The 16,326-nt window shown below is 33.2% G+C and overlaps 1 protein-coding gene and 1 long non-coding RNA gene across 2 annotated transcripts; both read left to right on the forward strand.

Moving 5' to 3' along the window:
- Positions 1-401: 401 nt before the first annotated feature.
- LOC134259444 (sulfotransferase 1E1-like) lies at positions 402-7,287 on the forward strand. Its single transcript, XM_062742029.1, has 5 exons — positions 402-628; positions 2,969-3,286; positions 3,404-3,507; positions 5,992-6,187; positions 6,931-7,287. Exons 1-5 carry the CDS (start codon positions 466-468, stop codon positions 7,038-7,040), a joined length of 891 nt encoding a protein of 296 aa, XP_062598013.1. The 5' UTR covers positions 402-465; the 3' UTR covers positions 7,041-7,287.
- A 7,322-nt stretch (positions 7,288-14,609) lies between these two features.
- LOC134259443 (uncharacterized) lies at positions 14,610-15,898 on the forward strand. Its single transcript, XR_009990357.1, has 2 exons — positions 14,610-15,705; positions 15,747-15,898. It is a non-coding gene; the product is annotated as an uncharacterized LOC134259443 (long non-coding RNA).
- The last annotated feature ends 428 nt before the right edge of the window (positions 15,899-16,326 follow it).

The following is a 16,326-nucleotide window of genomic DNA, read 5'->3' on the forward strand; positions in this document are numbered from 1 at the left end:
TGATGCATACTGATGAGAGCTGTTTAATGGCATCACCATTTTTGAACTTGGCCTTTCTTTTGACCTTGACCTAACTCATTTTATCTCAATTTTAGCTCTAACGAGAGTTAGATATTGCTTAGCACAAGGTCATTTGGAAAGATCAAGGTCAAACATACTAGTATTCCTTTACAGTCTTTTTCCTAGCAAAAAATTGTAAGTTGCTTCTCTTACAAGGTTTTTTACTTGTATATCTTTAGTATGTGGCTTTTGACCTCGACTCAAGGCTACGTCTTCTAGTCTGTAGCTCCAACGGAAGACCTATTCGTTGCTTTGCAACGAGCTCGGCTCTAGTTCACGAACTTTTTGATAACCCCTCGTACAACTGATAAAAAAAGAGTTATTCACGCAACGACCTAGATAAAATATACCGTGTCACATAAACACATTCACAGAGGGGATACTGCAGCTTAACGACTAACTACTATGGATGACACACATGTATCAGAACTTGAATGGCCCAGTTATGGAGAAATGTACCTGCCCAAGCTTGTGCCATTCTTAAAAGACGCGGAACATGCACTGAAATACATAAGGGACATGAAACTTGGAGAAAATGCTATAATTCTGGCAACATTTCCAAGATCAGGTCTGTAATAACCTCACAAAGGTTGAGTACATTCATATGTTATTATTTATGAAATACATGTATAGTTCATGGACGTAATTACGATATGATATAAATACCCCCTTAAATATGGACAAATTATCAAAGTACATATAAGTCCTTGTATAAAAAGTTTCTTAACCATGCATTCTTTTAAAAATATGAAAGAAGAAGGTATGGTTTTAGCTTTACTGCGCCCTAAAAATGTAATGACATCAAAAAGTTTTGAAACTGGCTTAAATATTAGTTAAATAAATGACTCTGATAAATCAGTAAAGAATATAGCCTGAAGGTTTACCATTCTGCAAATATGACGTCACTAATGTGAAGCATTTCTCTATTTTCAACCAAAAAAGCCTCAAAATGGCACATTTCAAGGGTGATTTTCTTTAAGAAAACAGTGTCCACAGCCGTCGCCCACGTTAATTTTTTGATATTTTGTGCAAAATTCAATAGCAAATCACATATCTCAAGATCTTTGTGGGCGATGCCTGTGGACATTGTTATCTGAAAGAAAATTCCATTGAAAATTGGTGTCTTCTGCAACTTTATAAGAAAATACGGGAAAATGCACATGTTTATGACGTCATAATTAGTATTTCAAAACACATGTGAGAAAAATGACTTGTGTGATTTTTCTGCATTGAATTTCAATTTTTTGAAAAGCATGAGTTTTCAACTTTTACACCAGTTTCATTTTTTAGAAAATCACAGGGCAAAATTTGTATGGAAACCATACCTTCTTCTTTACTTCTAGTCATTTTAAAGCTTAGGAAGAAATTCTTCAAAATCATGTCAGTTTTGAATATTTTTTAATATCCCGAACAACCAAAATAAATTTGAATTACCATATCTATATTGGATTTTGGAACTTCATGAAAATCTTTAAAAAGATAGATAGCGGGTTCTAGTATAGAGGAGAAGGAGAAACTTCAAGAGTACCATGCAACAATATCTTCGTGAAGTGGTGAAAATCAGATGTGAATACATATGTACTTAAAAATACCAAAAGTCTAATGGACAATCTGAAATCACAAGATTTTACAAAAACCGACAGCTTAAAAACTTACGACTTTTCAATCTCATGCACAACCATTCCCGACGATGAATTAATGTCCAGGCCTTTTAATTTCGTTGACAGATGCTTTTTCAAGAACAGAAGAACTCGTAAATTTACTTAACTTGTCATTGGTCATTTGCAAAATTATTTTGTTAAAAACATTCCTATTGTACACACAAGTACTCTGAAGTTGACATCCAAAAGATGGTTGAGTTTTTGATTGACAATATCTATATGGTTTTTGGAGACCAGGTCTTTCAGCAATCTGTTGGAATTCTCATGGGTTCTACTTCCCGCCGTTATTAGGAGACCTATTTTTGTATTCATATGAAGCAGAACTTGTCCAAATTCATACAAGTAAAATGAAGGAAAGATTTGCTTTCACCGTCAACTCGACATTTGATATATAAATGACGTATTGTCAATTAACAATGGTTATTTCAATTATAACGTCATTTCGATTTATCCCTGTGAGCTTGAGAAAAAAGATACCATAGAGTCGGATACATCTGTTTCATATTTGGATATTTTACTTGAAAAAGGCGCTAATGATTATCTAACAAACATGATAAACGTGTTGACTTTTACTTTTCAATCGTCAACTCCCTTACTTAATTATGCAGCAATATACCTTCATTACCTGCATACGGAGTTTATATCTTTCGGTCGATGCGCATATACAATTTCTAAAACAAGCTAAAATATTCACAAACAAGTTGATGAAACAAGGATATCAGCAGCCTCCTTTAAAGTCGTCAATTTTAAGTTCTATGGTCGATGCAATGACATTATCAGCAAATACAATTTATCCTTTTTTTAAGTTTTCCATACCAATTGTTAATGCACTATTTACACACTGAATGGATGACGTTTTTTTTCGTTATTTCCCGATCATGACTAAGAGTGACCGGTCGGCAGGGTATGCTTACTCCTTCGTGGCACCTGATCCCCTCCCTCTGATATTTTGGAGGTCTTTGTTTGCTCTGCTCCTATTTTGTATTGTTTATGGATTTTGATCTTGAATATTGTTCGTTATCTCAGTTTTTTTTACGAAGAAAATGAGTTGCTGATGGAAGATTTCTGAATGGGCTTAAAAAATACATACAACCAAATATTAACCATACACTGTATGTGACCTGAATTAAATGCATATGACTCAAAAATATATAAGTATCATAATCCATTTTTTCCCTCATATCAAAAAAAAACTACGGTCACCGTCAAATTTTTTTTATTCATGTTGGTGTACTTGTTTATTAAAGGTACCCATTGGGTATGGGAGATAATGGGCATGCTTCTGAGGGGAAAAGCCGAGTATTCTACGGTGACTAGGGAACAGGTTTTCGTAGAGGGATTGTCGGACATGAGTCAGATGCAGGGTTATAATGGTGTCATGAGCACCCATGTTCCATTTCAATGGCTGTCAAAACAACATGTGGATAAAGGCAGGAAAATAGTATACGTTGTGCGTAACCCGAAAGATGTCGCTGTGTCTTTGTTTAAATTTCTTTCATCATGTGGATATCTATTACCTGGCCCGAGCTTTGAAAATTTTTTTGACGAACTTTACATTGGACGAAGTAAGAATTTAAGATAATAATTTTCTTAGGCCTTTTCAAATTCTCTTTTTTAAAATAATAATAACGATCTATATAATATTTAAATCTTGAAAAGAAGTCTTTTTTCCATTTATTCAGAGGCGATGTACGGGGGATGGTTTGAGTATAATAAAAAGTTTATCGAAGAAGCCACTGTTCGAAAAGATCAAATATTGATGATACAATACGAGAAACTGCAAAGAGTAAGTAAATATTAAATAAAAAATCCTCTCAAGGTTTAAAACTGTTACACAAGGACAAAAAAAATTCTCCAAAAATCAGTTTAACGTTAGTTTTTATTGATAATGTTTGATACCATGGTACTGATTGTAGAATTTGCGAAATAATGACGTTAAAACGGAACTAATAAAAAAAGTTTTGTAAAATAAAATTCAAGGTTTCACACACTTTTTATAGATATTGATTAAATTAATATTTTTAGCACTAAACTACTTTTAACTAACAAACATAAAATGTAAAAAGTTAAAATTTTTCATAAAGATAAATATTTCTAAGATATTTAAAATTGAGCATTTTGTGATCTTTTCTACGTTTAACAATTGTAAATCAATACGTTTCCTTGACACCATTGTTCCTAAGAATGGTATTCGGTGGGGCAAATGTTTCACGATTTATATATATAATATTCCTACACATAATGTTTAAAAACATTTTTAAAATTTAGATTTCCATTATTTACATGTTTTGAGCATGAACTTGATAGAATAGTACCCGCGAATAAAAAGATAAATTACAGTTTTTAAATAACTCATGTACCTCGTTACTAATTGGAAAAAAGAGAAGAAATATTTGAACCAATAAGGATATAAAAAGATTAAATTACTTTTGAAATACAATATTACGATGTCATCGTGAAAAAAATAAAGTTATGTAGGCCACTGTGAGCGGTCAACAGGGAATGCTTACCTCTTTTCATAAATTTCCTTTCTTTGGTATTTTTTATTCAAAGGCAATCAGTGCTTACTGCCCATATCCTATTCACTTACTTAATTTCCTTGTATCATTTTCATTTTACCTGTACTCCTAAAAGATCCCCTTTATCACATGTTTTGTTTATTTCGGCGAGCTGAAGTTCACGAAATACACCGGATAACAGATATTTTAAAAAATGAATTTTCATAAGGTGCGTTACTCAGTTTGTTTGCATTGTTGTAACTGAGATACTAAAACTATGTTTGTGTTCATTGTCCGCATATCTTTGCTAAATTCTTTGGGTTAACTACAATTAATGGAAGAGCCAATGCAACGTGAACATCTTTCGCGAGACTTTTCAATTGAAAAACAAGATGTGTGTGTGAAACACTATGAGCACGCGGCAACAAAGTTCGAAAAAGCTATTTTTAGCATATAGGTCACAGTCAAGGTCACAAGGTCAATGACCTGGATGTCATTTGAAAGAACTTAATTAGTGAAGTATGCAAACCAAATATGAAGTCTCTATCTCCTTTGGTTCAAAAGTAATTGCGAAAGTTCGAAAGAGCTGTTTTTAGCATATAGGTCACAGTCAAAGTAACAAGGCCATTCATCTCTCATTGTTCAAAAGTTATGGTCAAGGTTAAAGTTGACAACAGACAGACAGACACACAGACAAACAGATAAACAGACAAACATACAGGACAAAAACAATATACGCCCGGGATCTATCGATCCGGGCGCATAATTAGAAATGAATTGAATTTGATCTTCGCTATAACGATGCACTTTCACCGTATTCCACGTTTGTGATGTCAATATATCAAATTTTTAAGAAAATCATAATTTATCCTTTTGATTCTGCAAATATTTAGCAAGATATCCATGGAATGTATATCTGTCTCTTTGTCTTAGAGAGATGTTACAGTAAAATTGAGGGATACAATTTAAAAAGTATCTCCAAAGAGAAAGAATTGTTATACCTTTAGAAATTTGTTCCTATACAATTCTATACGAAAAAAAGTCTAACATTTTTAATGTTTTGCTGAGCGGGCATAAAAAAATCGATGTTGGACCGCTGAGTGAGATGTTGGACCGCTCGGAGAGATGTTGGACCGCTTACGTCACAGAGTGGGCGGAGCTTAATCTCATTTTCATTCGCTGGTGTTAAACTGTGATAGATCTGGTGTTACATCACGGAATAAAGTACAAAATACATGTAAATAAAAAAAAAATAAATAAAATAAAATGAAAGGTATAACAAAACATTTATTGACAGAGTTCTCGGGCAAAATGCGTTTTGTCGCACCCTCGAACCAAACTGTCTGCCTTCGGCCTAACGGCCTCAGGCAGACAGTTTGGTTCTTGGGTCCGACAAAACGCATGTTGCCCTCGAACTCAGTCAATAAATGTATAATGTTTCCTGAAATGAAAATATGTTAAATAAATTGATATCAAATATTGTGTTTGGTAAATAAAAAGATGTCATTCTTTGTCCAAGTACGCGTGATATCTTATGCCATTGTAATACTTGTTGACAACTTTATTTCCTTGACACTTAGAATAAGTTTATAAGCTAAAGTTTTGAAACATTTAACCGAGAAATGAGAGTTGTTCGTATAAAACAGCAGGTCTTTATAACGTTCAATTGTTTTATGATCTTTTTGCATGGGCACTTTAAATTTATTATGATGATATTATGATGATATCTCCATATATTAATGTCTATCCTGTGTTTCTTGCATACTTTAAAGAACACAGAAGCAGAGATTCGGAGATTGGCTGACTTTTTGGGAGTTAAAGATGAAAACGGACTAGTCAAAGAAGTAACAGAGAAGTGCACCTTTCAAAATCTTCAGCAAGCGGACAAAAGTGTCAGGGAGGACAAAAAGATGGCGGAATTAATGAATGAACTCCAGCTGAATGAAAATCCTACAGTCTACAGAAAAGGTCTCTTTAGTTTTGTCATTATACTAAACATTGACAACTTTTCTTATCCAACCAACGAGCTTGGAAAAGAAAAAAGAAACACAAAGCATTGTTTCAAATAATTAGATAACAATGAAGATTCTTTCTATTTATGATTATTATCTAAATTTGATTCATAATTAGGAAAATTATTCCAAAACCTTTTTGTTTTTCTCTCGGAATTATTTTTGTTCAATGGGATGCCAGCTATCTAATAACAACTAGTATTTTTAATTGTCTAGAGTTAATCAAATTTCACTGCCACACATTAAAATATATGGACATAATGAGTAGTATATAAGAAAAAAGTCCATAAAACAATACAAAATAGGAGCAGAGCATACACGGACCTCCAAAACATCGGAGGTGAGATTATGTGCAATGGAGAAGTTGAGCATACCCTGCCGACCGGTCAAATCCGCCATGAAGCTCCTCTTTTAAATAGAGAATAAAAAAACATTGACTAACTGATTTCATAATGCATGGATCACGTGTGTTTTTGTTGAAAAAGGAATACATGTACATTCTGGTTAAATACGTCTAAATTGTCGAAATAATATCTGATCAAAATTGAGTTTTCCTTCATTTCGAAAAGCTTAAGACATTTTAAAATGCTGTAATACATGTATTTGAAAATTCCTGCAAAAAACAAACAAAATCCTAAGAAACTCAAGTAAGACAATTTTTTCAGATTTCTAAAATAAAAATGTGTCTTTGATTTTCAGGAAAGATTGGAGACTGGAAGAATCACTTCACTGTAGCAATGAATGAAACATTGGACAAAGTATATGCAGAGAAAATGAATGGAGTCGATTATCAAGTAGAATTCGAATAGAACTGGTAGAATTGAAATGGCGTAATTTTCTTTAATCATGTGTTCATATGTTAAACATATAAACATAGTTTTTAGGAAGCCAATACACAGTTGTTTGTGAAAATAATACTGAGTAATGGATGATCACACATTCAAAATGAACATTATGCACGGAACTTACTTCTTTGTCTTTTAGTATATTTTTGATTCACTTGATGTTCGAACATTTATTCTAATACTAATATGAAAATAAAATAAAATAATGGCGACATTTCATAATTTACAATCTTTTTTTTATACCCTCGCTTGAAAAGCGGGAGGGTACAGTGGACCTTCAGATATCCGGATGCTTCAGTATCCAAACGATTTTTTATCGAAATGGAAATTTTTAGCTTTATTTTTGTCTTGTTAAACTCGTAATTCAGGTATTCGGACGCTTCACATATCCGGAAAAATTGACTAGAAACCAAAGCGACCGGAAAAATGAGGCTCCAATGTATATAGTAATCGGTGTGTCCGTCCGTCCGTCTGTCTGTTACGATTTGGGGTACCCATCTCTTATCCGCAACTCCTCCCATATCACTGAATGAAATATGATGAAACTTTCAGAAAAAACTTTACTACATATATATTGCCATTATGCACCTCCTATTTTACTTTTTGATTCGACACATTTTTTGGGTTTCCCACAGCAAAACATAAACACTGCCATTAGTGTATTTATGTATATAAAGGAATTTATGTGATCTAAATACGTAATAAATTGCATATTTTTATTAATTACCAATTTGTTTGAATTCATGGGTCCCGAAGGGTTTTCCGGGTTTTATACTTAAGCGTCCTCTAGTAACGGCTATTAGCCTTATCCTTGTCAGAATAACATTTCGGCTCCATATAGGGAAAAGACCACTAATTATTTTCCCATAGAACTCCATACAAACCTTAGGCCCTCTCAGTACTTTACTATGACAATTTCAGAAAAATCTTTAGCATCATTTCAAACTTTGTTCTAAGCCCTAACAAAAAATACTGAAAAAAATATATGGTCCCATGGCGTTTATAGGTCAAAATTGCAGTTATTTTCAACTTATAGAGATTCGCAGTAAATAACACGCGGCATAAAAAATCAACCCCCACTCCTAAAATCTTCCCTGGTATTTCTATAGTTTCTGTAATATTCCCTCATCCCATCATTTATTTCAAAGGTCATTAATTTTACTTTAAAATGAAAACAATTAAATACCTGATTTCAGCCAATGGCGTAACGCCTACCCATTCAGTATTCTGTTTAATGTTCCATAACAAACAAAGCCATGTGTGCATCCGGGGATTTGGTGCTCTCATTCCTCCAAAATGTGGTTTACAAATTTTACTTAGGTGTGAGTATTTATATTGTGTCACTCATGCAGAGTAGGGTTTTGATTCAAAGATATTGATTTATTGTTCGTTTGCAGATTTGTGTAGAACAGTGAAATATCAATTTCTATCTGAATATCTCAGCGAGAAGGTTCTGTATAGAGGATATTCGGGTTGCATTACATTTGTAATGGTTCGGGCCGTGGATATCGGCCTGGATAGCTCAGTGGTTAGAGCACCTGACTAGAGATACAGGGGTCCCGGGTTCGATTCCCGGTCCAGCCATGCATTTTCTCCTTTCCTGTTACAGATTTGGTGCCGTTGACCACCCCTGGAATTGCAGGTGAAAGTCCTGCCAGGGGCAATAAGAACTTGGGTTGTGTCTTCGAGGGCGAAGACCATTTAAGGAGGGAGGAATGTAATGGTTCGGGCCGTGGATATCGGCCTGGATAGCTCAGTGGTTAGAGCACCTGACTAGAGATACAGGGGTCCCGGGTTCGATTCCCGGTCCAGCCATACATTTTCTCCTTTCCTGTTACACATTGATATGGTAGGCTCGCAGAAGTTGATAAAATTAAACCCGATTTAGTATGTATATACAATAAGGTTCTAATGATTTGTGTAGTCTAGATATTAAGTTATACGACTGGGTTGAGAATGTTTTACTCGCTGAGAAAAATTCGGGGTCATTTGGTGCACAGTGTAATGTCAACATACCAAATTCTTCATAGTAAACCACCAAGTAAACCTGACAGGTTCTTAATAGAACATGAATCCTGCAATGTTAAGGTGTTGTTGGTATTAACAGGCTTTTTAACGCTAAATCAGGCAGAGAATTTGGTTATCATGGTTAGGATGTAAGATTTTTTTTCTTTCATTACTAAAGACTTTGGTCATCAGAAAATGAGAATAAAGTAAACTGTTAAAATGGTGTGCACCAAAAATGAGCACATGGTTACACAAACTATTAGAATAGTAACAGGATGTCGGTTGTTTCAGCACTTTAAAGCTTGTAAGCAGATTGTATAACTTTAATACTTATATTTATAACAATTTAGTGTAATATGGTCAAGTTTGGGTAGGTTACAAGTGCATATAATGTTTTTGGTTTCATTGAAGAACTAAGGCCTGTGGATTGTCAGTATACGATAAGAATTTAGCACTGCAAATGCATATAGCTAGAGTAAATTGCCTTTGTTGTTCATCATGTAGCTATTACAGTCAGTCGCTTATTTTGATTTCATTATTTGCCATTAGGTTGGTTGCATAATTACACAGATAAAGCATATTAAGGTATTCATATTGTATATTTATGCTTTGCTTGGGTTTTTTCTTTGGAAATGCCAATAGTGATTTATTAGCCACATCACGCTCATAATAATAATAATAATAATAATAAAAAAAAAAAAAAAAGGTTGGTTAATTAATTCTAGAAATTCTCTATGGTTTTATATGCTTGTATACAGTGTATATATATCCTGTATGGTTTGGTTACCAAGGTAGTCCATATATAGTTGAACAATTTTTGCTATATATATCCTATATGGTTGGATATGCTTGTGCACAGTATGTATATGTATAAATATTTCTGTATGGTTTTGTAACCAATTTGTCCTATATGGTTGGACAATTAATTTTAGCTATCCTATATGGTTGGATATGCTTGTATACAGTGTATATATATTGAATGGCTTGGTTACCATATTGTCCTATATGGTTGGACGCAGTATATTTATATCCTGTATGGTTGTAATTAATTTGACATATCCTGTATTGTGGGATATGCGTGTATACAGTATATATATATCCTGTATGGTTTGGTAACAAAGATGTCCTATATGGTTGGACACATTATTTTTAGCTATCCTATATGGTTGGATATGCTTGTACAGCAATATATATCCTGTATGGTTTGGTAACCAACTTGTCCTATATGGTTGGACAATTAATTTTAGCTATCCTATATGGTTGGATATGCTTGTATACAGTGTATATATATTGAATGGTTTGGTTATCATATTGTCCTATATGGTTGGACGCGTATATTTATATCCTGTATGGTTGTAATTAATTTGACATATCCTGTATGGTTGGATATGCGTGTATACAGTATATATATATCCTGTATGGTTTGGTAACAAAGATGTCCTATATGGTTGGACAATTATTTTTAGCTATCCTATATGGTTGGATATGCTTGTACTTCAATATATATCCTGTATGGTTTGGTTACCAATTTGTCCTATATGGTTGGACAATTATTTGCCATATCCTATATGGTTGGACATGCTTGTATATGGTAAATATATATACATATACATATCTGGTACAGTTTGGTAACCTGTTTGTCCTGTATAGTTGGACAGTTAATTTGAGATATCCTATATGGTTGAATATGCTCATATAAGGGTATTTATATGTTAATCGTGTGATTGGGTAACCAAGTTTTGTTTTATATGGTTGGACAATTTATTTGGCATAACCTATATGGATGAACAGGTTTAGATACAGAATTTTTATATCCTTTATGCTTTGGTAACTGAGTTTATCCTGTATGGTTGGATAATTTATTTGACATATCCTGTATGTTTGGATATGCTTGTATAGAGAATGTATGTATATATAATTATATATCAAGGATTAATCCTGTATGGTTGGACAATTATTTGACATATCCTGTAGGGTTGGTTATGTTAATATTTATTTAATATTTATTGATCATGAATGGTTGGATAAAGAAGTTGTTCAGTATGGTTGAACACTTTATTTGACATATGTAGTATGATTATAAATATGCTTACAAATATCTTTATCATGTATTGTAAGATAACCAGATTTGTCCTGTATGGTTTGACACTCTGCTTGACATGTCCTGCTTGGTTGGACATGCTTATGTTCTACATATCCTCAGGTGTATGTTTGCCTTATTTGGATAACCAGGTTTGTCTTGTGGTAGTTAGACAATTTGTTTGACATATCCCTTATGGTTGGATATGCTTATAACTATATCTTATAGGTTGGGATAGCCTAGTTTTGTCATGTATGTTTAGGCAATTCATTTGACATATCCTGTATGGTTTGATATACATAGCTAGCTTAGCCCTGTCAAGTTAGGCAGATATATTGCTTGTGTACGAGTACAATAATTTGCAGACCTATATATATATATATATACACAATGATAATAACTATATTGAATGAATCGAGAGCTTGTAGCATATATTTTGGTTAAAGCTTCTAATCATTAACCAACATTGCATTTTCAATTGTAAATTTCATTACGGTGGACTTGTTTATGATTTAACACAAAGAAATTGACACGGTTTATTAAAAAAAAAAAAAAACAACAAAAAAAAACAAACAAACAAACAAACAAACAAAAACCTGGGACTAAAACTGGTACCATTTAATATTTCTTCTTCAGGGATCAATTTTTATTTTAGCACTGATTCCATAAATGCTTTAACAAAAGACTTAGGAAGAGCAATATATTGACCTTGGAGCACCACCTTTTGTCAGTCTTGTGCCTACCACCAAAATAATGGGTACACATTGATTTTAACTCTAACATTTCAGTAGCACCCAGAAATACAGATCAAACAATCAATACTATATTTCAGTGGAAAACAGCAATCTATGCATTTGATTTCTGTCTATACTAGAAAATTCCCAAATGAAACACAGTTTTGTGTAAATCATGCAGAGACAAGTCATGATTTGGCATCATCTAGAAGTAAACCTTGACAAACTGTTGATAAACAAATTAGGATATATAGACAAGTTTAAGGGTATGTCTTTGGAAATGGTTAGTGTGTAATTTGTGCTTCAGGCATTTAAACACAGGGATATAGAGAGGAAACTACAGGTCTTTCCATCTCCCCGTTCTGATCAAGGTTTAGACTAAGGCTTTCAAAAAAAAAAAGAGAAGCAAATCTCCATAGAAATTTGCTAGCCATATAATAGGGAAGGGCTATGCAAGCTTGAAAACTGCAAATTCCAATGCATTTGTTTAGAGTGTGGGAACAATTTGCAAAGCCCAGATAATTGACATTATTCCTTAAGTAATGTAGTTATGTTTTGTTTTTGTTTTTTTTAACCCCTATTATCCCAAATGTCCTTAAATATTTATTCCTAAGCAATTATGTCATTATTAATGACATTCGGTTTCAGAATTAAGCATGGATTTGATTTACAACATCAGGGTGCAAGATCTTTTATACCATCTGAGTATCTCAGCTTGGTGTGTATACCCAGTCACAAAGAGGATCATGAACTACTGGGCTTTCACTGGGAAAGTCTCGTATTATATGATAAGGTTTTCACTTGGGTTGTCCAGTTCTTTTGCTAACTTTTGAAGATCTTTCTTTGGTCTTATAATGGATTGGTAAAGTCAATGGACATTTTCTCTGAATTACTTGTGTTGGATAAAAAGACTTCATGGGCATCTACAAAGCTAGTATTTCTTAAATTGAATTTGACAAGTGGTAATGGAAAATCCAATATGTTGCTACCTGAGAAATTGGAGAAAAATAAAGCTACATTTGCAAAGAAATTTAAACAAACAGTTTGTATCTTAATACGGTGGTTATTTGAACATATACCATGTGTAAAGGTTACATCAAAACACATGCATCTCCACAGCTGATTCTTGGGTAATGGTTATTGTTTGTTAAAAAAAAATAATAATAAAAAAAGAATATAGAAAATTATATGGATCTTGCAAAAAAAAAAAGAAAAAAAAAAAGAAGGCAATATTACCCTCATGAATTATTCCCAATTGTTTTGGCTGTTGAATTATGGGACTTATTTAAAGAATTCATTTGTCATATTCCAATCTGATAGTACAGCTGTTTATTGCATATTGTAAACTTAACAAACACCAGAAAATTCATTTTTTTAAAGAAGATTATTGTTGGTTCTTTACAATGTTTTGGGTAAAGAGTGCTTGTGGATATTTAAGATTACAAATCTATATTTTTCAACTCTCCAAACACAGCCCGTATTTCTTTTTAGATTCCGCTTTAGCTCTTATTGCAAAGTAAGTGTACGGGCATGCTCTAAATTGTTTTAAGGGTTTCATTCAGGGTGATCAATAGACCAAGTGCATTAAAGTGGTCTCCTTGGGACAGGTTTATATGTCTTATGTCTTACCTGTACCTATTCAGTTTAGGAAAATCAGCTAGCTCTATATCACTTGGCAGCATGGATATACTATTTTTAAATGCGAAACACCCCCGATTTCTTGAATCGTTTGTTAATCAGTAAAATGTTAAGTGGAGCAAAAAAGTTTGCTAGGTCAGTTGATGCGTGCAGCCTATTACTTTTAATATTCGAAATTAAAAAAAAAAAATAGTGACAATACCATAGATAGCCAATTCTTAGTAACGGACATGTTGCTACAGGGTTATGTTCCTTTTTGTAATTTATCTTTGCTGAGAGGAAGGGAAATCGCGGTTCATTCAGACTCAAACCCATATTTGCTGCTTTGAGGAAATATACCTTTTCAGGCACGACAACAAGGGAGTTTAAAGGAGTCTTACAATGAATCAACTTTCAATACAATTTAGATAAAATAAAAGTCTATCTAGAAATAAAATCCCAACCCAATTGCAGTAGGTGAAATTAGCTGCAAAGGACCCCTTTTTGCTACAGCAACACCCTGGCACATTTTTTAGTGTTTTTAAGACTCACAAAATGAGATATGGGATGGTTGCAACTGGTGTCATTCCAGAGAACATTAAGGTTCCTATTTTCCCGCCTATTAGTACATATATGTTTTCATTTAGGGTGGTAGAAAGTCCGATTGTAAAGGATAAATGGTTGAGAAAGTATCCCTTATTCTGTATTATTTGAATGTATTAAATACCTAAATAGAGGATTCTGTCTGAGGCGGTATCCTCTATTTTTCTGCATCTTTTTTTTTAAATTTAATTGTTAATACTATAACCTCATAAAAGCGTCAATTTCATGCTTTAAATATCATAATAATGCATGAGAAAGCTTAACATTGCATAGTTTATCTACCTTCACTTTATACTACACTTACATACAGGTACACAAAGTATTCGGTGACTGTCTGAGGCGGCACTGAATACATTCGTTGTTGAGTATCATATCGAGAATTGTATTAATATTTCATATCATTTTGAATTATTTAAATGCTTTTGTCAAGATATGCAACTATTCTATTCCTGGTACGTACGTTAATGACTTTCTCGAGTTGTGTATGAATTTATCTGCCTTCACTTTATACTAATATACACTTGCATACAGGTACATGAAGTATTCGGTGACTGTCTGTGGCGGCACTGAATATATATTCGTTGTTGAGTATCATATCGAGGATTGTATTAATATTTCATATCATTTTGAATTATTTAAATGCTTTTGTCAAGATATGCAATAATTCTATTCCTGGTACGTACGTTAATGACTTTCGAGTTGTGTATGAATTTATCTGTCTTCACTTTATAAACTTACATACATGTACACGAAGTATTCGGTGACTGTCTTAGGCGGCACTGAATATATTCGTTGTTGGGTATCATATCGAGGATTGTATAAATAGTTTATATCTCTTTGAATTATTTACATGTTTTTGTCAAGATATGCAATAATTCTATTCCTGGTTGGTACGTTAATGACTTTCAATTATGTATTTATTTTATTTTAGTTAATATTTTTATTATCCATCCTTAGAATTCCATTGATCTATGTTGTGAATAGTTTTGTTAGTATTTACATCGTTATCAAGCTGTATACATTAAGTAATTGAAGCACATTTTTGGGTGGGGCGAGGGACCCTTCTCTGTACGTTCATTGTCCCTCTTGTGGGATGTTTTTGGGCCCCACCTTCTGCTGCATTCTGATATTGTAAAATCTGTAATCTCATTTGGCATTTGTAATAAATGCTCTATACACACACACACCCTCTTTATTATTTAACATGCTGCAGAACAGAGCTGCAAATGTGCTTCAGGTTCACATGAACCGAATTGTTCATCAGTTTCAGTATTTAAGAGCACATAAGTGTATTTATGTATATAAAGGAATTTATGTGATCTAAATACGTAATAAATTGCATATTTTTATTAATTACCAATTTGTTTGAATTCATGGGTCCCGAAGGGTTTTCCGGGTTTTATACTTAAGCGTCCTCTAGTAACGGCTATTAGCCTTATCCTTGTCAGAATAACATTTCGGCTCCAAAATGTGGTTTACAAATTTTACCCACCACCACCCCTTCAATCCTCCATAATTATTGTTATTGTAGAAAATACATGTACTAGTTTCTTTTATATAAGGTGCCTATTGTTATTGCATGACTTTTGTTATTGTAGAAAATAGATGTACTAGTTTCTTTTGTTTAAGGTACTTATTGTTAATTTTGTAGAAAATATATGTACTAGTTTTCTTTTGTATAAGGTGTGGGATGTTTTTGGGCCCCACCTTCTGCTGCATTCTGATATTGTAAAATCTGTAATCTCATTTGGCATTTGTAATAAATGCTCTATACACACACACACCCTCTTTATTATTTAACATGCTGCAGAACAGAGCTGCAAATGTGCTTCAGGTTCCCATGAACCGAATTGTTCATCAGTTTCAGTATTTAAGAGCACATAATATTCATATTGGAGGCGGGGGTATAATGTAGTGAGCTCATTGCTCATGGTACCTCTATTTTTAAATAAAACCAAGAAATAGTCAAAAAATAAAGCTGTTTTTACAATACATTATGGAAATATGAATTAGTCATTTGATTGAGAAAACACTATAATAAATCAAGGTCTATTATAAGATGTAAAATAACCGAAATATTTTCTTTGGAAAACTACATTATTGTTACAACAAAAATATCGTATAGTTTGACACGGGGAGTGTTGAAGTGTCTTAGCTTTGTAAACGTATTGTTAACTTTTTTATCTTTAAGCTGGATCATCACATGACT

Source organism: Saccostrea cucullata, unplaced genomic scaffold (genome assembly GCF_032062105.1).
Source record: "Saccostrea cucullata isolate Sc308-1 unplaced genomic scaffold, CSIRO_AGI_Scuc_v1 ctg4646, whole genome shotgun sequence".
In the NCBI taxonomy this organism is placed as follows: Eukaryota; Metazoa; Mollusca; class Bivalvia; order Ostreida; family Ostreidae; genus Saccostrea; species Saccostrea cuccullata.